The sequence below is a fragment of the Phocoena phocoena genome, chromosome 15 (genome assembly GCF_963924675.1).
Source record: "Phocoena phocoena chromosome 15, mPhoPho1.1, whole genome shotgun sequence".
Taxonomy (NCBI): domain Eukaryota; kingdom Metazoa; phylum Chordata; class Mammalia; order Artiodactyla; family Phocoenidae; genus Phocoena; species Phocoena phocoena.
Genome location: NC_089233.1, coordinates 40,827,781 through 40,851,895, shown reverse-complemented (window position 1 = coordinate 40,851,895; position 24,115 = coordinate 40,827,781). Strand labels below are relative to the sequence as shown.

General features: G+C 48.1%; 1 protein-coding gene across 1 annotated transcript in view; it reads right to left on the bottom strand.

Annotated features, from left to right (window-relative positions):
• Positions 1 to 24,115, bottom strand: part of RIN2 (Ras and Rab interactor 2) — a 99,255-nt gene that overhangs the window by 53,964 nt on the left and 21,176 nt on the right. The window contains exon 2 of the mRNA XM_065892525.1: positions 9,169 to 9,269. Coding sequence (XP_065748597.1) covers positions 9,169 to 9,269 — 101 coding nt within the window. The remainder of the gene's footprint in view (positions 1 to 9,168; positions 9,270 to 24,115) is intronic.

Here is a 24,115-nt window from a genome sequence, read left to right as displayed (position 1 = left end):
TTGTGTGCCCAAGTGCAGTGTGGGCAGGGATGCCAGTCCCCCGACAAAGATGGAATCAACTTCTAGGACACACTGTGCATTTCCAGGATGATCCAAAACGCCCTCATAAGTCAGCGAAAATCATGCATGATCTGCCACTTGGATGCACAGAAAACACTGGCAGGATACGCACCCAGGCAAAGAAATAAAATAGCCAACAAGCAATCAGAAGTGGCTCTATCTCAGGTGGTGGTTCATGGTAATACTTATTTTTATTTTTTGCACTGTGCTTTCCCCACAACGTACATGTTCTACTTTGCTAATCAAAAAAGAAATCGTTATACACACTACTATATGGAAAATAGATAACAAATAAGGACCTACTGTATAGCACAGGGAACTCTTCTCAACACTATGTAATGACCTATATGGGAAAAGAATTTTAAAAAGAGTGGATATATGTATAATTGATTCACTTTGCTGTATAGCAGAAACTAACATAACATTTAAAATCAACTATACTCCAATAAAAATTTTTTTAAAAAAAGAAATCTTACATGTCCTTTTTAAAAACCTCCCCCAATATCTCCAATCAAGATGGGCAAAACAGCTGTTTGGGGAACTTGTACTTACACTTGCTCACCTCATTCTTTAAGGCTGAGTCTCATCTTTCCTAAAACCACCTCCTACCTGGAATTACCTGCATTGTCTCCGAGGTCCCCAGGACATCTGGCATAGTCCCCATTACGTCCTCATTCCATTATTTGATACTTGTTTACAATCCTTTCTCCCTTAGGTTGGGTAACTCTTCAGGCTCCCCTGAAGAGTTATAGGTATTTTAGCAAATAGCACCCACTCAAGAAATATTTTCTGTAAATTGAACTTAATTGTTGCTACATTGGTAACAGTGTGAGCAAGGAGTTGGTCAAGCCTCATAGAATTCCTTGACACACTGTTCCAGACACTCGTGGTGCCTTGAAATCAGGAAACACCTTAAGGAACTGGGGGCAAATTGATCAAGCTAGTCATAGCAGAATATCCCCGGGACTTCCCTGGTGGCCCAGTGGTAAAGAATCCTCCTTCCAACGCAGGGTATGCAGGTTCGATCCGTGGTCAGGGAACTAAGATCCCACGTGCCGCAGGGCAATTAAGCCCGCGCACCACAACTACTGAGCTCACCGCCTCAACTACAGAGCCCACGTGCCACAACTAGAGAGAAGCCCATGCACCGCCACAAAAGATCCCACATGCGTCATCGAAAAATCTGCGCGCCACAACTAAGACCCAACACGGCCAAATAAATAAATAAAATATTTTTTTTAAAAAAGAATATCCTCGATGAGCGTGATAGGTAAATGTCTTACTGCAAAACGGTTACTGCTAATTATGAACAGAGCTATGTCCCTCCAAAGCACCCCACCTGTCCTGCTTCCACTGAAGGCAGAGGGGCTGTGTCTATGGTGTCCCTCGGGGTGTTTCAGACAAATGGAGTTTCAACTGTTTTCAACCCAGGCAAAGAGCTTCTCTGTCCTGTTTGCCATCAGATATTCTTTGAGAGAGAATGTGAACAGGCAAGCACTGACAAATTAGAATTAGTGGAAATGTGCATTAACAATTCTTAGCAATAGATCATGTGTAAGACAAAGCCATAAACTTTGATAACAGCAAACACTTTTTAGAAGGGACCTAAGATACTGAAAGATACACCTAATATTCTGTAGCAAATGATTATTGTAAGCTTCCTGTGTCTGCTGCAGGAAGCAAACCAACCTTTTTGACAGGTGTGGCTGGTTCTAGGCGTGGCCTGCCCTCAGATGCCACAGCATCTGAACGAATGGCTTGAGGTACAGGCAGGTTTCCAGATATGGCAAAAGAGGAAAATATTTGTTCTTCTGGCTAACACTGCACACAACACAGACACTATGCAAGGAGACAAAATGCAAAGCGAGTTTTGCCTCCAATGACTTGAACTTGCTTCCAAATGACCTCATGAATACATTCTCCAAGATCTCCAGAAGAGCAGAAGTAGCCATAAATCAGAGAAGAATAGTCACTCTGTCTGTGACGTTTCAAGAGAAAGAAAATGGAAAGGAATAATATGAAGTCACATTAAATTCTGTTTGAAGTTACCGACGTTGAGGACATGTATTTATTAAATACGGGAAACTGTACTGGAGGCAGATGTATTCTGAGTTTAAAAGAAGAATTTAAACGCCCATAGTAGCTGTATCAGATTTGGGCACATTCAGTTCTTAGTTATGATGCAGCCAATGGCCTTGGTCAAATGAATTCACGCGATGCTAAATATTTCTGCATATAAGTACTGAGCAAAGTAAAGGAGAAGAAGCTAAGAGATGGAGAGAATTTTGTTGGCAGTTCTTTTCTGCTGCAAGTTTACGATCTAAGATTCATAAGCAGAAATAGAAATAATAAAATGTACATATTTTTTCTCATTATTTCTGGATTATTGTCTCTTTTCATCCCCTCCCCCAAATAATCCTTTCCATAACTTCACAGGTTTCATAAATATCACCCAATGAATTGGCTGTCAGCTCAGAATCCCCCAGGACTTTAGCCTTGAATCTAGACATATGAAAATGGTAAAAGGATGCTCTGTTAAAACTGGAGAGTCAGGGCTTCCCTGGTGGTGCAGTGGTTAAGGAACCGCCTGCCAGTGCAGGGGACATGGGTTCGAGCGCTGGTCCGGGAAGATCCCACATGCCGCGGAGCAACTAAACCTGTGTGCCACAACTACTGAGCCCATGTGTCATAACTACGGAGCCCGCATGCCTAGAGCCCGTGCTCCTCAATAACAGAGGCCAACTCAATGAGAAGACCACGCACCACAACAAAGAGTAGCCCCTGCTAGCCGCAACTAGAGAAAGCCCGTGCGCAGCAACGAAGACCCAACGCAGCCAGAAATAAAATAAAAAACAAAAAACAGAAAACTGGAGAGTCCCTAATTCCTGACTCCCAGAGCATTGAGATAAGCACTGAGTCACAACATACAGGTAATCACACCTGCGTTCATCCGTCATGGTTTCAGAAGCTCTTACACCCACACATCCATCCAAATGGCTAGATTGAAAAAGTAGCCGATAGCAAGTACAGATGAGAACAGAGCATTCAGGACTCCCACACACTGTTGGTGGAAGTGCAAACTGACAAAATGACTTTGGAAAAGTCCTGGGCACCGTTTACTAATGTGGGATATATACGCATCCTACAACCAAACAATTCACTCCCATACCCCTAACTGAAACATGTCACATGTGTTCCCCAAAAGACACGCACAAGAAATTTCACTGCAGCATTATTCAAAATGGTCCCACGCTGGAAACAAGGCAAGTATCCATCAACAGTAGAATGGATACACAACTTGTGCTGTAGTCACAGAACGGAATACGTGCTGTATGACTCCAGTCACATAAAGTTCAAAAAGAGGCAAAACGAATCGATGGCAATAGAAGGCGGTTACCTTGCCGTGCAGGGTTCAGAGGGAGCCCCTGGGGGCACTGAGAATGTTCTGTGTCTTGATCTAGGTGCTGTGCTGTGTTTACTTTGTGACAACTCGTCAAACTGTGAACTGATGTGTGTGCTTTTTCTTCATCTTGTTTTACTCTGGTGGGACTTTCTGAAATGCGGCACTAAATGCGAGAGGGTTTCATTCAGAAGCCACAGGGCAGCTAACAGGTCCTGGTTGTGCCTCTTCCCCAGACTGTAAGCCACCACGCTCCTCTTCCAATCTCGTGTTCCAACCTCTAGCCAAGTGAAGAAGTGAAGGGCTGTACCAGGGGCGGACAGTCTGAGTGTCTTGTGGTTTTGCTATCAATGCTGTTGCACAGCTGCTAAGAAGCTTGCAACTTCCCCAGGGACACAGACCCTTCCAGAAGTGGCCAGTGGTGGGGAACGACTGCTACCCCGTGGCATTGGGCAGGGCTGGCCAAGGGAGTTTTGAATTCTGTGTGTCTGAACTGGGGGGTGGAGTGATGGGGGTGGAGTTTCAGGAGCCTGGGCACCCCTAGCCATCCACTTGGGCTGTACAGAGGGGCAGTGACAGCCATCATGACCTAGTCCAGCTGGGATCCCCAGGGGGCCTGCACACCCAGACGGAGCCTCTTTTAGTGAAGTTGTTTTGCTAGATCCCTCTTTCTACCTGAGGACAAAGGGATCTTCGGAGATGGGCCTCAGTCCAGAGGTGATGAGTCCAGGTAGGGATGCGGGTGGAGCACTGATGACGTGCCTTCCCAGAGACACCCTTCCCCCAACCGCAAAGGGATTGGAAAATCGCGGGGGAAGGAGGGGAAAGTAAAAAGCCTTTATTTTCCCAGACTCTAGTCTTTGGGGGAAAGGGGTGGGGAGAAGGAGGGAATAAGCCGCAGCATTTGGAGAGAGCATCGACAAGAAACCCGTCAGCCTCCTCCGGGCTTCCCAGCTTCTCTTCAGTAAAACACCAGCAGAGGGCCTGGGGCGGAGCTAATCAGCTGCTCCCTTATTGGTAAACATTACAACAGCCTGTAACTCAGAACTGATGGAGGAAGCATGTCTGGAACACAGGGGCAAGGGGTTCTGGGCCCTCCCTCCGCTTTGCTAGGGAGGAAGCTTAAGGCCTATCACACCTCTTCAACTTTTTTTTTTTTTTTTTTTTTTGCGGTACGCGGGCCTCTCACTGTTGTGGCCTCTCCCATTGCGGAGCACAGGCTCCGGACGCGCAGGCTCAGCGGCCATGGCTCACGGACCCAGCCGCTCTGCGGCATGTGGGATCCTCCCGGACCGGGGCACGAACCCATGTCCCCTGCATCGGCAGGCGGACTCTCAACCACTGCGCCACCAGGGAAGCCCCTTTTTATTTTTTACGCACTAGCTGGGATCCCCTAATTGCTTTACGAGCGTGACGTCTTGTTTCTGCAAGAGGCTTCTGGTGCTTGAATACTTTTAGAATCTCAAAGGGGCTGGCATCTGTCACTTGTCCATTCACCAAACATTGACTGAGTGTATGCCATATGCCAGACACCATCCTGGGCACTGAAAACACAGAACTGAACAGAGACCAAATCCCTGCTCTCACAGAGCTTACTTTCTAGTGCTGGGAGTCAGAAGACACATGCTTAGGCAAGTGAATCTATGTCAGCTCCGTACAAGTTCTACAAATTAAGATAAAGCCAGGGGCTTCCCTGGTGGCGCAGTGGTTGAGAATCCACCTGCCAATGCAGGGGACACGGGTTTGAGCCCTGGTCTGGAAAGATCCCACATGCCGTGGAGCAACTAAGCCCGTGCACCACAACTACTGAGCCTGTGCTCTAGAGCCCGTGGGTCACAACTACTGAGCCCGCGTGCCTCAACTACTGAAGCCCACGTGCCTAGAGCCCGTGCTCTGCAACAAGAGAAGCCACTGCAACGAGAAGCCCGTGCTCTGCAACGAAGAGTAGCCCCCGCTCACCGCAACTAGAGAAAGCCCATGCACAGCCATGAAGACCCAACACAGCCAAAAATAAGTAAATTTATTTTTTTAAAAAAAAGATAAAGCCAGCTAAGGGGACAGAGGAAGGGAAGATCCATGGGTGATTGCTTCCTGGAGGAGAGGCATTCCAGGCAGAGGGAACAGGAGGTACAAAGGTCGGGTGGGAGGAGCCTGCTTGGCCAGGAGCCGGGGTGCTGGAGCAGACAGGTAGAGGGGAAGACACTGTAAGAAGAGCCAGTGAGGACGGGGAGGGATCAGATCCCATAGGGCTGAAGGATTTTGGTTTTAAATGGAAAACTACTAAAGGGCTTTGAGCGGGAGTGCCGTGACTTGGATTCAGAGGAACTGAAGTCAGAGCATCCTCTCTGCTGTTTAGATAACAGCCCAGAGAAGGTGGGTCGGTGATGATGAATGAAGCAGGGGCACCAGGCAGGGATCTACTGCAGTGGTGGTGAGGGGTGGTCCGACCCTGGGTCTATCTTACGGGTAGAACTGCAAGGATCTGGAGGGGGAGGGCAAGGCGGTTATGAGAGAAGAGGCATCAGGGTTGATGCAAGGCCCAAATACCTGGAGGCAGGTTACTGGGATGGGGAAGACCAGGGAAGAAGCAGGTTTGTGAAGGGAAACCGAGGGCTTAGTCTCGGTCTTTGTAAGTTTGAGATGCTGAAGGTCAGGCTGAGTGGGCAGCTGGATGCAAACATCTGGATTCCAAGAGAGGACCAACGTAGGGAGAGATACAAGTTGGGAATCACCAACATATAGATAGGATCAAAGCCACAAGCCTGGATGAGATCGCACACAAAGTTACTCTAGAGATCTCTCTGTAGACAACATATTGTACTTACCACGTGCCAACACTGTGCTAACAATAAGTCCTTTACAGCTATTGACTCAATCGTCCTAACAACTTGGAGGTAAAGCTCCGCTATTATCCCCATCTTACTGATGTGGACACTAAGGCACTTACTCAGAGAGACAAGGGGACAGTGCAGAGGCCTCTGGGTACTCCAGGGTCAGGAGGGCAGGGAGACCAGGAGGAACCAGCCGGGACACTAGAAGCGGTGGCAGGTGAGGTGAGAGGAAGCCAGGGAGCATGGTGTCCCCAAAGCCTACAAGTTTCCCTGCAGGGGACAGGAGGTGGAAGCTGACCACTGGATGGAAGACAGGGACATCTTTGCTTTCACTAACCTGGTTCTGAAATTACTTTCCTCCCATTTCGAATGCAGGCAACAAATCCCAGTAGTTCTCTCAGCCCCTGAGACTCTGTCATCAGCAGCAGCCCTAGGTGCTTTCACTGTCGGTGCAGAAGTACCCTGTGTGCTCATCTCTGCTTCCAGATGACAGCAGTTCCTAGACCCACAGCCTCACTTGGCTTTTAAACATGTCAGTAAAGAAGTACCTATGCTGTGAAATCACACATGTTAAAAATCTGATCCTTGTATCCCAATACAACTGTTTCCCCTGTCAGCCTATATGTTTTATACCATGCATTTAAAATACCCTGAGAAGGGGTTCATGACACCAGGAAAGGTTTAAAGATCTCCAGCTCATCTCAATATTAACCACAGGTGAACAACCAAAAGCCACCGCAGGTTGGGGAACAGCAACCTAACCTAGGGCGCCAGCTTGGCACTTAACCTCGGATTCCACAAGCTAAGGAAGCCCAGACACTTCCTGATGACTGTGTCTGGGGCAGGTAAGGTTAGATCACAGCTCACAGGCACCCCCACCGAGGATGATGCCACGAAGACGACTGTGATGCATCCCTGCGGCCACCAGAACGTGCCCAGCCCAGGTATGGGGGATGGGCGGGGAATTGCTGCTTCTCTCTCCCGGGGTCTCACTTGAGACGACTCTGCTACCCCTACTCCTTCTCCTTCCCTCTCGTCTGCCCTTTGGGCTGCTCGGTGCCAGGCTGACCCGCTGTTTCCCTGGGACCACAGCTCTGCTCTGCCTTCACTTTGGAAGCAGCTCAGAGTGTTCCTCATCATACCCTGCCCCCGTCATCTGGCTCTCCTGACTTCTCTGCCGGGCAAAGTGGAGGGGTTAAAACAAAGTCACTGTTCCACGCTTCCGAACAATCAATAAGAGACCCCAGCACAGAAGCCACAGCCTCCTCAGGCTGGCTTTTTTTCCATGTCACATGGGTCCCACACCAGCAGAACGAGGGTCATGATGGAGCTTTCCTTTATAGGGTCATTAAGAGATTCAATGAGTTGGCAGCTGTAATGCACTTAGAACAGTGGCTGGCACGTGGTAAACACCATATACATCGTTAAATAAAGACAATCTTGACTTTTCTGATTCCCATTTTAAAAAAACCAAGGAAAACACCTTTTAAAATTCATAAATTCAGTGTTAACCAACAGAGCATTCAAGAATAACTGACATTAACCTGGGAAAAAAAAAGGTATGGTGGAACGCTTACAGTCATTCTTAAATTTGAAAAGCTTAAAGGAGATGTTAAGGGTAAAGAGAGATCCTCTGGCTAAAAAAGTTCCACAGAGTTTGGAACTACTCTGAACATGGAGCAGAAAATCTCTAATCAAAGATCATTGTGCATTTGTCTAGTTGATGGGGGAAAAAATGAAACCACCAAAGCTGTTCACACCGAGATCAAGGGGAATCACACAATACCACGGCGAGGACCACCTGGTCTACCTCCGTCGTTTTTGTAGGAAGGAGAGGAAATGGAAGGCACGAGAATTTTCCACGGCTAAGGGGGAAATTCTCCAGAGACGCAGGGTGTGGAAGTACCATCTCCCAGCTGCAGGGTGCCTCACGGGGAGTGCCAGCTCTCCCCTCCTCCAGGGCAGGAACAAGTCTGGCTGGTTTGAAACTTGCCTGGATAACCAGAACCTGGTTCGTCTGCCTCTGCAGGACCCCTCCTGCCCGTCTCATGACTTGCAAGCAAAACCAACTCTGCAGATCTCACCGTTGCCCTGCACCCACCAGGCAACCTTGACTCCATTTCCCGAGAAAAGGGGGAAGCTGACAATGAATCTGGCCTCCGGGGCAGCAAGTGTCCATGCTGTTTCTGTACTGCTTATACTCTGTTGTCCTTGCTAGAAATGAACTAGAGCCTCCAAGAGCTGGAAGAGGTTTGGGGGATCTCCTCCGCCTGCCCCCCACCCCGACCTCTGCGCCTCCATTCTGCAGAAAAAGCCAGTCCCTAACTACCTACCTAGACCACGTGCAATGTGAACACATTGTAACACATCTAACCAGTGCCTTCCTTAATCACTCACAACCACATCCGATTTCCAATACACTGGGCTGGATCGCATTTCGGGCTAAGGGCCACGGAAGGGGCTGGGGTTTTTTCTGACCTGAGAATGCAAAACGAGTCCATCCTCTTTAGTGCTCCCTTTAAACCTTCTGGAGACTGACACGGGCTACACTGAATTCTATTTTGCACACGGAGGATCCCACTGCGTTACTGTTTCCATCGTTGTGAGTAGGTGGATGTGACAGACAGAACTTTAGCTTTCCAGGTTCTGATGCCAGGAGGAATGGAGAAGGTGTAAAATTTAAGTGCCTTCACAGGGATTAACGGGAACCCGGACAACTGGTTCCTAGGCCACTCCCACCTCCTACAGAGAGCTTCTTCTGGAGCGGCTACCACACCCCAGCTCCCAAACCTGAGGGGTGACCGGAACGGCAGTCCTCGTGGCTAACAGGCTCACGTCGCCCCCATCACGCGCCCGACGCCTAATCGCCTCGGTCACCTGTGGGCTTCTGTGGGTCCCAGGCCATTTTCCAGGCTGACATCTGTCTGCACCATCTCCTGTTTCAGTTCTCCAATCTCCGAGGCGATTGTGTCAATGAGCTATTCAAAGACAAAAATAGTGTGACGTCAGGAAGTGGAAGAGGCGTGTGCAGAGCTGGGCAGCTTCAGCCGCTGCAATAGGAGCACAGAGATGACCACCTTTTTTTTTTTTTAAATCCTGGCTTTGTGAATTTCCTTTACTCAGCTGTGGGGGCGGGGGGGGGGGGAGCAAAAAATAGAGAGGGAGGGAGCAGCTTCTTAGAAAGAGGAAGAACTTAGATTTCGGTATCGCCCTAAGAAAAAAATATTGACACCCAGTTTGGCTTCTCAACATGACTACAAAGAGGAATAAGTAAATCTTGGCAAAACCAGGCAGGCCTCAAAATTCATACTGCCAAAGTGAAAACTCCTAAAGGGTGCCCTGGGTTAAAATGTATACCATCCTTATTCTGGTTACAGAAAGAAGCCTATTTCAAAGATATATACACTTGGTAAATCAATTTCCAATGACTTTAAATTTATTTCTCGTCTTATTTTTTGCTTTCTTTCTTTCTTTATTTTCTTTCTTTTTTTTCTTTTCTTTTTTTTTGATGAGAAGATTGTTAGGGGAAAGGGAAGAGAGAGGGTTGTGTGGGGCTGGGAGCAGGTGAGTGGGCAGTCAGGGAGCCACAGGGGGAAGAGATGGGTAAATGTGTCCTCTTCTTGGAAAAGACTTGTGTGGGCTCGCTTCCCCGCCCACATGCCTGGAAGAGGCTACATCTGACCCTGAAGTTTGGTGTGAATTCTTGAGCACCCCCAACTGCTCATTCAAAAGCATCTTCACTGGTGCTAACCCGGCTCTGCGTGTGTGGAACAGAGGCTCTCAAAGTGTCACTGCTCATCCATTTTTTAAAAATGTAGTTAATTACTTCACATAAATGTTGCTTATGTCAACATGTAATCAATTACTGTTTTAAAATAAATATTTAAAATTTTTTCTTCATTTATTTCGTAATACAGCAAGTCCGCTACATACGAATGAGTTTCATTCCGAGAGCGTGTTGGTAAGTCCCATTTGTTCGCTAAGTCCAACAAAGTTAGCCTAGGTACCCAACTAACACAATTGGCTACATACCACTGCTTTTACGCTTGCTTCCGGACATCCTGGGCTTGAAATAAAGATACTGTACTACCGTACTCTATACAGTACTGTACAGTAAAGTACACAAAAGCACAACCACTTCTAGAGGATGCACGCACATGACAATGTACACCAGACACGTGAACTAACTTATGTGACTGGGCGTGTGAACGCACGTTTGCATCTTTGAAAGTTCGCAACATGAAGGTTCATATGTAGGGGACTTACGGTACAGCAGGTATCTATAGATATAATACACATGAACACAAGCAGTTTGTAGGGCCCTTCATAATTTTTAACAGTGTGAAGGGGTCCTGGGATTTATAAAACGCTTGAGAATCACTGTTTTGGCTAAAGACAGGTGTCGTCTTGCCTCAAGCAGCTTTCATCCCACCCAGACTCTGGCAGCAATTTCATTTTGAGCCTAGAGACTGTTCCAAAATGTTGACGTCCATCTATTCATTCATTCATTCATAACTTTATGGCTACCCACTTCCTGCCGTGCACTGCAAGTGTAGAGTACGGTTGACAGTCCTCACGGAGATGATATTCTGGTGGGACACAGACCAGAGCACTGAGCACTGAGCAGTTCCAGAATGAAAAGAGAGTCAAGTGATGTTGCAGGGAGCAGCTAAAGGGCCACCCTAGCTACGGCGGGGTGGTCAGGACAGGTTTTCCAGGAAGTGATGGAGCCCTGAATGACAAGAGAGCCATGAAAAGATCAAGGGAAGAGCCATCCACACAGAATCCCAGAGGTTAGGGAGGCATGTGGAAGGGTGCAGTCTGCCTGCGACCAGACCTTGTCCGCTTTCTAGATCATGGTACCCTTGGATTTGAGTTTTCAACTGAGAACCATTGGAGGGCTTTAGTGGGGGAATGGCATTTTACCTGTTTTATGTTCTAAAAAGATCCCCTTGACTGTGGGTTAGAGACGGTTTGTAAGGAGAAGCAGCAAAACTAGTTAGGAGGCAACTGCAATGGTCCAGCCAAGAGGTGATGGTGGCTTTGGTCAAAGTGGCAGCAGAGGAATTAGAAAGAAGGGGGGAAATCCAGGAACAACTGGACACGGAAATTAATGTAAGTTGATGGGCTGAACGTGGCGGTGGGGAAAGAAAAGAATCAAGGACAACTCCTAAGTTGTTGGCCTGAGCAATTAGAGAGATGACAGTGCCCTTGACTGAGATGGGAAAAAATGGGGAAGGATTAGATTTGAGGAGGAAATCAAGCTGGACACTGTGCAGGTTAAGGTTTTTTGGGGTTTTTTTTTTTTTGCGGTACGTGGGCCTCTTACTGTTGTGGCCTCTCCCGTTGCAGAGCACAGGCTCCAGACGTGCCGGCTCCAGACGCGCAGACTCAGTGGCCATGGCTCACGGGCCCAGCCGCTCCGCAGCATGTGGGATCCTCCCGGACCGGGGCACGAACCCGTGTCCCCTGCATCGACAGGCAGACTCACCCACTGCACCACCAGGGAAGCCCCAGGTTAAGTTTTAACTGAGTTGCTTACTGGCCATCAATTAAATGTGTTAAGTGGCTTTTGATATGAAGGGTGGAACAACCTGTACGTTTGGAAGTCACTGGAATAGGTGTTAGTGTTTCAAAGTCCTGTGACAAGGAGAGATTACCTAAGGGGGCGGGGAAGTTAGAGAAGGGGCCCCAGCAAACAGCTCTGTGCACTCCCAATACTTAGAAGTCAGGGGACAGGAGACCAGCCAAGTCCATCCCCTTCGTGTGTGAATGGGGTGCAGGCTGTAGGTGGAGCTTCTGGAAGCACTGGGGCCTTGGGAGAGAAGACCAGGAGATCTTTTACACACAGTCCAGTGGCACAGATTAAAAAGTCTGACAATGCCAAATACTCGAGGACGTGGGAAAACAAACCCTCACGTGTTGCTGGAGGAGCGTTTGGAGAGCACTTTGGAGAGTGACGTGCAGTTTCTTGTAGAGCTGGAGATACACAGACCTGCATACGTACTACATACGAGAGAAACTCGTGCACATGGGTGCAGGGGGACCTTGAGAAGAATATTGGCTGTACCGCCATGTGTAAGAAAACCAAATTATAAGCACCTAAATTTCCATCAATTGGAGAATGGATAAATGGAGGGATAGAATACTACATGGCAGTTAAAATTAATGAACCAGATTATATGGATCAACACATATATAGACATAAAAGCTCAAAAAAGTTTTCATAAAAGCGAAAACAAAAAAGGTTGAAAAGGATTACATTCAGTACATGAGGTGTAAAACCAGGCAAAATTGTACTATTGAGGGTTTGTAGATATACACATAAATAAAGACAACTGCAAGATGCAGTACAGGGTTATCATCCTAAACCTCAGGAAGAGAAGTGGATGGAGGTGAGCACAGGTAGAGGGGCTCAACCTCTGGCAACTTTTCATTTCTTAAAGCAACATGACAAAATGATGAGATTTGACGGAGCTAGTGATGTGTGTTTTAGTATCATGTGTGATCTTCTGTATGTTTAAACGACTTCATCATCTAAATTATTAGGAAAATAAGAAAAAGGGTGGATGCGTATGGAAAAAGGAAGAACTAAAACGGTGGGAGGAGTGGGGTGAGCTTGGTAGGTCCCCCCTCCCATTCTAGGCCGTGGCTGGGGTCCTGGACAGGAGCGCCACACACAGCCCATGAGGGACACACAGGACAGACAGGCCTGCCCTGGGGAGGCCCAGCCTCGGGCTCGGGCAAGCCTTGGCCTCCGGCAAACCTCTGAGGAAAGATTCCCACTGCAGAGCATTCAGCCTCTCCGCCCTCAGTCCCCTTCACGGCCACAACGGTGATCTGAATGTCAAAATCCCAAATGGCTTTCCCCAGGAAAAGCAGCTGACCCGCTCCGGCCAGGCTGTTTTGTCCCAAACACACACTACAAACTGTGGTTTCCACTCAGCCGCACTTGGATGGCAAGTCACAGGTAATACTGCTTATCTGTAAAGCAGAGGGAGGCGTGGTGATCCCAAGACACAAAGGTGGGTGATGACAGAGGTTGCCCCTGGCTGGATGGCTATGGGACTCTTCAGGCCAGATGAGGGCTTTTTCAGCCCTTCCATCCCTTTCGACCCCAACTCATCCACCTGACAGCACAGATTTACCCGACAAATGGACCAGAGGCTAGGGGTCCAGAGCCAGGCCTGCCTCAGAGTGACCTGTTTATACGCCGGCCAGGCCCCTCCAAAAGTAAGAGTCATCCTGAAATCTCTGCCATCCCCTGAGGTCAGCCCAGATGTCACTGATGGGATTTGAGCTGTTCCCCACATTGTCCCCAGATACACGTGTGTGTGTGTGTGTGACTGGTTTTAATTCCTGCAGATGTTTGACCTCAACCCTGTGCTCTCATGTTCTTCCAGATTTGAGGCCTTGAGGGCAAACAGAGATAACTTACCACCCACCAAAAGGGACCAGTTTGAACCTAAGTTTTAGCCTTTTCCCATGTTAAAGCCAACAGTGGTTTCAATATATGCGCTTTATCCAAGTCAGTGATGCCTCATCAAAATGTCTCCAAACCCACTTACACAACCCGAAACCCCAACACATCCTGGTCCCTGTCGAGAATTCCTTCAAGGGGGAAGGGGCTGCCTAAGCATGTGCCCAGCTGGGAAGCCAGCGCTTCTGTCCACAACCCTGATTGGCTGCCCAGGACATGCCGTGGACACCTGGGAAGGAGGCAACAGAGTCAAAGGGCTGTTCCTCAGTGAATCATCTCCAGAGATGGGCCATCAGGTTTCAGGGCACTGAGCTGGTGAGACAGTAGTTCTTGCACTAAGACACAGCAGGTGTGATCCATCTCTCCAGAAAGCTCCACAGGCAGTGACACAGTCAGGGCGCGGCAGAACCCGCCCTGATAGAGCCAGGGCACTGCCTGTGCCCGCCACGCCCCCTGGAGACGGGGCTGGTGTGTTGGACGTACGAGCAGGACGAGCCCTTCTGCAGCCGCCACAGGGGGACCAAGCCAGGGGTTGGGTCTCTGGGTCCCTCCCTCATTCTGCTCAGAAAGCTAGCACCCCGGGGCCCCAACACAAAGCACAGGAAGTGCTCACCTAGGCGATTTTCACACTCTCCGGCAACCAGGCCAAGGGCAGGAGAAGAATTCGGGAAGTCCCAGGTTCTTTCCCGACATCACACCCAGGACTCGGCCTGGACAAGGCGGGACCTGCCGGGCTCTAGCCTGGTACAGGAGTCTACGCTGATGTGGACCACTCTGTAATCACTCTGGGTAACGTCCCAGTCGGCGGGACCCTCACCTTCGGGGCCACACTTCCAGCAGCAGGCGCGCACAGTGTGGAGGCAGCCAGCTTCCAGACACTCCCGGGTGGTCTGGCAGCAAGGAGGGGTGGTGAGCGCCCCAGCTGGGGCTCGGAAAGACCTGCCTTCAAATCCCACCTCGGCCTCCCGTCAGCTGAGTCCTGAACCCATCTGGGCCCACTCATCCCTGGACCCTGGATGCTTTGGGGGAGAGAGTTGGATGATTAAATAGGATGATGACATTAAAACATTCTGCGGCATGCCCCTAAATGCTCTCGCATCCTCTTCCTAGTTAAATTCTCTCTTTATATCAATGGTGACCTGCTAGGAAGCAGAGAGCTGATAAAGCTGACACTTAAAACGGACTCACACACCTCCCAGCCTGCAAAGAGGCCATTTCATCCCCAGCAGCCGACAGGATCTACAAAAGACCAGTGTTCGCAGACTCCAACCCTCCTTCTGCCTGTCTGCCCAGAAGTCTCTCATCTCGAGATCTGCCCACTAGATGTCAATTTCCACCACCGACTGGGAGAGAAGCTGCTGTCTGCCACCCCTGCTTGCAGGGCAGGCTGGAGGGAGGGAAAAGGGAGGGACTCCAAACCTTGTTTTCTTTCGTTCAGGGTTAGATAAAAGGAGCAAAATTCTCTTGAAGGTCAAGTAAAAATAAAACGAGAAAGTACTTATAGAGCAAGTTCTGATACAGCGCTCTTGGAATTCCAGGACCAACTCAGGAATGTTACCCGTGGTTCTGAAAAGGATGTGCCACTGAAAGATGAAGACTTGAAACCTAGGGTGTGGGAAAAGTCAAGTGCTTGGCCCTTAGCCACGGAATTTCTATTCCCCAAGTGCATCAACTTGGCCTTGGGGTGTGATTGGCCTTTACAATCCTATCAGCTTTGTGGGATTAGACCCAGCTCCAGGTCATGAACAACCACTGACCCTGACAACTGCCTTTCCTGTCTGCTTCTGCTGAGCTGGAGAAGGCTCCTGGTCTTGCGGGCACACCCCATGCTGGAGTTTTTCTGAAGCAGTCTGGAAAATAATGGACTTCCTACAAACTTTCAAATGACCTTTGCCCCCAGGAACTGTCACCATGGAAACAAAGAAGTAATGAAAGCTGCTTCCCTTCACCTGCAGAGGAGTGTCTGGGGAATAATGTTGGAGCATCTCGGAACCTTGCCCTTTTCTTTGTTTTGCTTTTACTCTGTGTGTGTCACGTCTCCCAAGAGTGTCTGCATTTACATTTTTGAAATTTAATTAAAATTACAAACATAATACATTCCCATGAAAAACACAGATTATTGTAGTTGTAGATGAAGAGTGTTGCCTGTCGTATCAGTAAACAAAGGATGTCAGGGCCATCAGGCCAGCAGCCACTGCAGTTCCCTGACTGTGCACCCTGAGGGGACTCCAGGATAGTGTCCCTAGATAGCTACGGTGCATACCGAGGAATGGTGTCAATGAGCCCAGACTCTTGCATCCTTCCCAGAGGAAAGTGCTAATTTCATTAATCTGAGATGTCTGTTTTTTCTTTAATGAACAGTAATCTTTTGATGTTCAGACTACTTGTTCTTTTTGGCAAAAACTCCTATATATCTGGCTCCTCCCTGACCTCTCTGGGAACAGTCCCTCAGAGTTATCACCTCAGGATGTCCACCGAATAAAATATAATTCTCAACTTTTAGGTTGTGCATTTTTTTCAGTCCACATAGTTAAAACTAATCTCCCTCAGGACTTCCCTGGCAGTCCAGTGGTTAAGACTGCACGCTCCCAATGCAGGGGGCATTGGTTCGATCCCTGGCCGGGGAACTAAGATCCTGCATGTCCCACGGCACAGCCAAAAACAAACAAAACTAATCTCCCTTGACTAACACCTATAATCCCACCTACTCAGAGGGAACCACAGCGATCAGTTTTGTATGTATCACTCTTGAATGTTATCACTGTGTGCTTTTTCTACCAGATGGAATCGTACTGATGTATTGTCCTATACCTTGTTTACACTCATTTCACCCAAGGAAGTCTTGTGGGATTTATCCATGTTGATACACGAAACCTTGGTTCATTCATTTTAAGTGGGAGTGGTTTTCCACCAGAGGGATAAACCATGCAGGAGGAATATACCATGTATCCATTCTTTTTTTTTTTTTTTGGCTGCATTGGTCTTCGTTGCTCCACACAGCCTTCTCGTTGCGGTGGCTTCTCTTGTGGAGCATGGGCTCTAGAGTGAAGCCTCAGTAGTTGTGGCGTGTGGGCTCAGTAGTTGTGGCTCACGGGCTCTAGAGTGTAGGCTCAGTAGTTGTGGCATATGGGCTTAGTTGCTCCGTGGCATGTGGGATCTTCCCAGACCAGGGATTGAACCCGTGTCCCCTCCATTGACGGGCAGATTCTTAACCATTGCGCCACCAGGGAAGTCCTATCCATTCTATCTTGATAGATGCTTAGGTCGTTTCCAATACATTGCTGTCACAATCCTTACCATAATGAACAGCCCTGTGTATTGTGTGAAACCTCAGAGAAAATGCCAGGTTCTAGGCACGTAATAGGTTGAGATGCTACCACGTGGCTCTCCCCGGGTCCGTGTCCAGCTACAGTGCCTCCACCTTCTTTGAAAACATCCACCTCACTTAGTGTTTGCTGGTATCAGACTTCTAAGCTTTGGCTAATCTGATGAGTACAAGTGGCTTTTTATTGTCTTAATGTGCTTTGCCCAGATTATATGTGTCAGGGAGGAATAAACTTTCCTCTACCCTTCTAGGTTCTTCTGGCTGGTCTAAGAGTTAAGAACTAAACTAAATTAAATAAATTAAAATGAGACAGACTCACAGCAGAAAATCAAACAGAAGTTTAATAACATGTACACAGGGGAGAGACCCAGGAGAACTGAGTAACTCGCCCAAATGCCAAAACCTTTATATACCACCTTCAGCTCAAGACAAAAGAGGATGTTGGGAGAGTGGTTTGGGGTTTCAAAGCGGAGGAAGGCAGTTCACATGAGATGGAACAGCAGATGTTTGGGAAACAAAGGTTTGCTGGGCCCTGCAGAGACAATGGGACCCAGAGAGGAGTATGAACAGACTTCCTGTCCACCACCTCGTTCATATTAGAGGTATTTATGGTGACGGCTCCCTTCCTGGAACAGGTCCTCTATCTGCATTCTTTTAGGCAGTTTAGGGGGAAGGTCAAAGGTTCTTCCTGAGGTGTTTGTTTTTTTTTTAATATTTATTTTATTCATTTATTTTGGCTGTGCCGGGTCTTAGTTGTGGCATGGAGACTCCTTAGTTGCGGCATGCATGCAGTATCTAGTTCCCTAACCAGGGATCAAACCTGGGCCCCCTGCATTGGAAGTGCGGATTCTTACCCACTGGACCACCAGGGAAGTCCCCTTCCTGAGTCTTTTGGGTGACTGTCTTCAACTCTAAATAATCTGCATGCCAAAGAGATATTTTGGGGTGGCAACTTTTTCTCCCCTACCTATTTTTGTTGTCTATTTGTATTTCTTCCTCGGAAGGATTGCCTGTTCATTTATTTGTTGCCGTTTTGGGGTTTCTTGATTTTTCTTAAGTTGTGTAAGTTGTGGATATGAATCCATTGTCTCAAATATTTAAAAGATTTTCTCTCATCCTGCGTCTCTGTCTTTTACGTTTCGTTAAACTTTCAATGTTGATAGAATCAAAAGTTCCTTACGGTTCTTGCTGACTAAACTTTGCTAGGAAGACATACCTTATCTTGAAGTAATAAAGTCTCCTCTGTTTTATGCTAAGACACACATAGTTTTCCTATGTACATATGATGTATTTGTTTATTTGTAGGCCTTTCATCCATCTGGACTTAATTCTGAGTGTGCTGTGAAGTCAGGACGAGGAGGTGAGGAGATGTCTATAGTAAGGCCAGGGCTGGTAACCCATGCCCCCCAGTCCCCCGCCCCTAAACCCTGGCCCTGGGATGCCTACGGCTGCCCCAAGGTGCCTTCTGCTGACCAAAGAATGTGACCAGAAGGCTGCTTTTCCTCAATTTGCCCAAAGGCTGGGGGTGGCCCACAAGGCATGAGCTCTGCCCTGGATTTTTCATTCCAAATGGAAAGCCAAAGGCTGCCGCAGTATTTATGCCACAGTCCCTACTAGCCCTGCTGATCCAAAACGGCCCCTTAACCACAATCAGAACCTTCCCATTTACCAAAAAACAACACACACTACCTTTTTATCCCACTTTCTCCTTTGGAATTAAAAAAAATACAGCCTATCTCCAACACACTCACGTAGAAGAAAAGCTGACAAGCAATCCACCCCTCCCCATCCTCTGAGTTAAGTGAATGGTTTGACACGAGTGACTTTCTGTTTTTAGCACAAAGCAGTAAAGAGCAGTATTTAGAAGAAACAAACACAAGTGAATAACTGAATATTTAAAAGCAGAATTTTGGCTAAAGGCCCGGCTTCAAATTCCTTTGGCTCTGCTAATTCAAGCAAGGCATCCTTGAGGAAATAATTTGACCCCTTAAATTTTCTCATCCATGAACTGAGGACACTCTGAGGCCTGCTTCTCAGGGCTGTTTAAGAGTCCCAGGAGGTGGGCTTCCCTGGTGGCGCAGTGGTTGAGAGTCCGCCTGCCGATGCAGGGGACACGGGTTCGTGCCCAGTTCCGGGAAGATCCCACGTGCCGCGGAGCGGTTGGGCCCGTGAGCCATGGCTGCTGGGCCTGCGCGTCCAGAGCCTGTGCTCCGCAGCGGGAGAGGCCACAGCAGTGAAAGGCCCGCGTACTGCAAAAAAAAAAAAAAAGAGTCCCAGGAGGTGCTGCAGGCCAAGTCCGCAGCAGACGGGCACCTTTAGTGTTTGTCCGTGGGGAGGGGAGAGGGCTTAGCGATGTACACCACCACCGTCGGAGGACAGAAAAGTGAGAGTCTGGTTTAAGGTGTGCCAGAAGTATGGGCTGGGGTTAAGGATGCGGTAGTTGCTGGCTGATTGTACCTGCTGGGGATGCCGGTCCTGCGGCAATAACCACGAGGGAGCCCTCCACGTGCTATGTCCTCCCGGGCACCTGAATTCCACGGGGCTTGTTAGGGGCCTGATAAGCATGGATGTACTTGGTTTTTGTTTTTTTTTAAATAAATTTATTTATCTTTGGCTGCGTTGGGTCTTCGTTGCTGCGCGTGGACTTTCTCTAGTTGCAGCGAGCGGGGGCTACTCTTCATTGTGGTGCGCAGGCTTCTCATCGTGGTGGCTTCTCTTGTTGCAGAGCACGGGCTCTAGGTGTGGGGGCTTCAGTAGTTGTGGCTCGTGGGCTCAGTAGTTATGGCACACAGGCTTAGTTGCTCTGCAGCATGTGGGATCTTCCCCGGACCAGGTCTCGAAGCCATGTCCCCTGCATTAGCAGGCGGATTCTTAACCACTGAGCCACCAGGGAAGTCCAGCATGGATGTACTTTGAATGGGTAGAAATATTTGAAATTCGGGGAGACCCAATCAGTACTGGTGCCCCTTATGTGCACTGGTACTCCTTGCAGGACCTCATCGAGGGACAAGGCTTTGGTAGCGTTTAGCCTTTTGGGCCTTCCCCACATCTGAAGAGCCCTGCAAACATCAGGCTGCACAGTGGCCTCCCCCGAGACTGGTGCTTCTGCCAGACACTTTAGGTGCTTCCCCAACGCCTTCAGGGGACGGGAACTGGCCCTCCACGGCCAGCCCCAAGTCCCTTGTCGGAGGACGGAACCTGCTTTGTCTGGTGCACAGAGACCCAGAAGGGCCCTCAGAGTCAGTTCTGGACCACTGACTGATGGGCGCTGGGGTGTAAATACTCCAGACCCCTCACCTCTGTTCCTTTAAGATGGAGCCAAAGTTACCCTCAGGGGACTGTGCTTGAACTTGGACCCTTGCTGACCTTCTCTGCCCCACTCCGCTATGAGTTTCTCTTGGGAGCACTTCTTGATAAGCCACTTTCATGAAAATCTTTAGCTCTGGGTTTGTTTCTGGAGACACTGACCCAAGATGCCCCCAACCTTCCCACTTGGTTGCCCTCTTTCACCACTTGAGGTTGATGGTCCTGCATCTGGGACCCTCCTGGAGCCAGAGGCTCTCTCGAATGGCTCCCACCTGGATGTAAATCCTGTAGAGCAGGAATGGTGTCCTTCTGCTCTGTGGAGACCTCTGAACTCAGGAAAGTCTGGGGCCCAGGAGTTGTTGAATGAATGGGTGCTCTTCCCTCTTCCGCCTTCCTCTTGGTAACTTCCCTGTTCATTTCCTTCTAGACCAGGGGTAAATCAGGACACAGAGTGGGTGGCGCTCCAGCCCGACCATTAGAGCCTCAGCTGGACACCATGGGGAAGTAGCTGACATTGCGGCAGCCACTGCAAAGGTGCCGCTTAAGAGTTTTCAATTATTCACCAGCAAACACACCGATGTGGTTCTACATGCAGAGCGCAGAGCTCTCTTCTGAGCCATGATTAAGCTCTCACTGAGCGGAAGCCGTTGGCTTTAAAACACGGCCTCTCTAATGACTCAATTGTAAACTGCTTCTGTCGACCTGTAAGAGAGACCCGCACTGGCTCTACCCTGCCAGACACTTGCCACCAAACATGGGGAGGCCCAAATATGGGGAATAAGTCGGAGCCACTTCTAGAGGCCCAGCCCAAAGCTGTCTGTTAGTTTAACCATATTTGAAATGATCCTCCACAGCAAACACTGATACAACTTTAAATTTAGTTACATTGGAAAAAAATTTTTTTTTAAGATACACAGAGTGGGGCTTCCCTGGTGGCGCAGTGGTAAAGAATCCGCCTGCCAATGCAGGGGACACGGGTTCGAGCCCTGGTCCAGGAAGATCCCACATGTCGTGGAGCAACTAAGCCAGTGAGCCACAACTACTGAAGCCTGCGCTCTAGAACCCGTGCTCCGCCACAAGAGAAGCCACCGCAATGAGAAGCCCGCGCACCGCAACGAAGAGTAGCCCCCGCTCACCGCAACTAGAAAAAGCCTGCGCGCAGCAACAAAGACCCACGCAGCCAAAAATAAATTAATTAAATAAATAAATTGATTAAAAAATAAAGATACACAGAGTGTCTGTAGTTCTACATACGAAGCATGGAAGCAGCCAGTGTGGTGTACCTTGAAACAGTCATTTGGCTGAGGTTCTGGTTTACTTTGTCAGTTGCCTGAGGCCAGTGTTGCGTTAGATTCTTCAATGACCTCAGATGTCACAGATATCGCCATATCACTGCCCATGGCTTTGTGTTTTAAGGTGAAATAATAAGCTAACCGACAGAAGCACAAAGCTCTTTCTAAGAGTTGGCACTAATGTTTCTACAGCCCTGGCTTCAGCATTTGTGTCTGAAGTCTTGATTTTGCATATTTTAAAAAGAGTTTAAAGACATGTTTACAGTGGTGATCATTTTGTAACGTACAGAAATACTGAATCACTACGTTGTGCACCAGAAATTAACTTAGTCTTGTAGCCCAATTATACTTCAAAAACAAACAAACTGATGGAAAAAGAGATCAGATTTGTGGTTACCGGAGGTGGGAGTGGAGGGTCGGGGAGGGGAAATTGGATGAAGGTGGTCGAAAGGTATAAACTTTCAGTTATAAGATAAATAAGTACCGGGATGTAATGTAAGAGAGTAAATCCTAAGAGTTCTCATCACAAGGGAAAAAAATCTTTTTTCTTTTTCTTTTCTTTTGTATCTATATGAGATGATGGATGTTCATTCAACTTCGTGTGATCATCATTTCATGCTGTACGCAAGTCAGATCATTACGCTGAACAGTGCTAGATGTCAGTTATATCTCAATAAAGCTGGGGGGAAATGAGCAAAGAAAAGAAACATATATAGAGTACTCTAGGTCAACAACAGAGAAGAAAGACATACAATGTGCTCCATCAAATTTAAGATAGTATCATTGTAAGACACCATCAAGAAAAAAAAAAGATCTGCCAGTTATAACACACCCTTGACTATAGGATACAAATAACTTCAGAGATGGTAAATTTTGAAAATCAGTACATCTTGGAATCGAAATGCGCTGTCAATTGTCTTCATGGAGCTCAAGTGGAAGGGCCTGAGGTTGTGTTGGTCGATTGTTAGTGCCTTGTTTTGCTGTCTTCTTAGTAACAAACGTGCTGCGTGGGACTAACATCCTGGAACTTACAAAACGGGTGCGGTCAGATGACCAGCCAGCCTTCCAGCTTCCTGGGCTCCACCTGGCACCCCCTCCAGGTGTGACAGTCTCCCGAGAGGTGTTCCACAAAGTCAGAGGCAGGAAGACTGGCCAGAGCAGATTCCCACACAGCGAGCAGGCATCTCTGCTCAGGTCCTGGGAAAAAGGAAACTGGGAGGCCGATCGCATGGGAAACTAGAGCTAAAGCCCGAATGTGCTGCCCTTTCAGCCTTCGAGCATTCAGAGGAATCCCAATGTGGGTAGGTTCACCACTACAATCAGCCTTGCCCACCCACTCATCGGTTCAGCCACAAAAGTTGTTCCTACAGTTAAGAAAACTATGCAAAACCTGAAGTGAAAAAGCTCCCTTCAGGGCTTCCCTGGTGGCGCAGTGGTTGAGAGTCCGCCTGCCGATGCAGGGAACACGGGTTCGTGCCCTGGTCCGGGAAGATCCCACATGCCGCGGAGTGGCTGGGTCCGCAAGCCATGGCCGCTGAGCCTGCGCGTCCGGAGCCTGTGCTCCGCAACGGGAGAGGCCACAGCAGTGAGAGGCCCGCGTACCGCAAAAAAAAAAAAAAAGTTCCCTTCAAGGTCCTAGTTGGGCGCCATCTAACAAGCCTGCCTAAGGGTCGCCTGGGATCTCATTTTGTTCAATTCTTCTTTTTTTAATTTTTTTGTCTGAATCGCACAGCTTGCGGGATCTTAGTTCCCCGACCAGGGATTGAACCCGGGACCCCGGCAGTGAAAGCGCCGAGTCCTAACTACTGAACAGCCAGCGAATTCCCTCAACTCTTTTCTTTTGCTGAAGGCTCAGACTCTGTAAAGTCAGATGCAGAACTTGTGGAAGATTGATACAGTGCAAATGATATTTGTTTGGCAGAAAAGATAACCCCAAAGGTTTTGGTTTTATTGCCCTGTCCACGTTGAGCCAGTTTTGTGTTAGGCTGAATTATATAAAATTGCAGTGTTGGAAGTGCAAAAAATGGTTGCATATCGGCAATATCAAGCCCATATCTAACCTTGCAAAGTTAGATACACAAAGCTGGCCAGTGGTAGATGTTAAAGCTGGGTCAAGATAAAATACTTTTGTCCACTCTTTATTTACTTATTTATTTTTTGGAAACAGCTTTTTATTAAACAGCGAAGCATAACGGCAACACAACTTCAAATGTTTGAAAACTTTAAATGTTTGAAAAGTAGGTCACAAAGGGATGCAAAATGTTTGCAGTATGACTACTATATATCCATACAGCTAAAGTCATCAAATCTTACACCAATGCAAACATTAAGATTATTCTATGATTAGCCTAAATTTAATAACCATAAACTATATTAGTGGATCTCTCTTCCTATTTAATATTTTAACATTACTTCTGATAC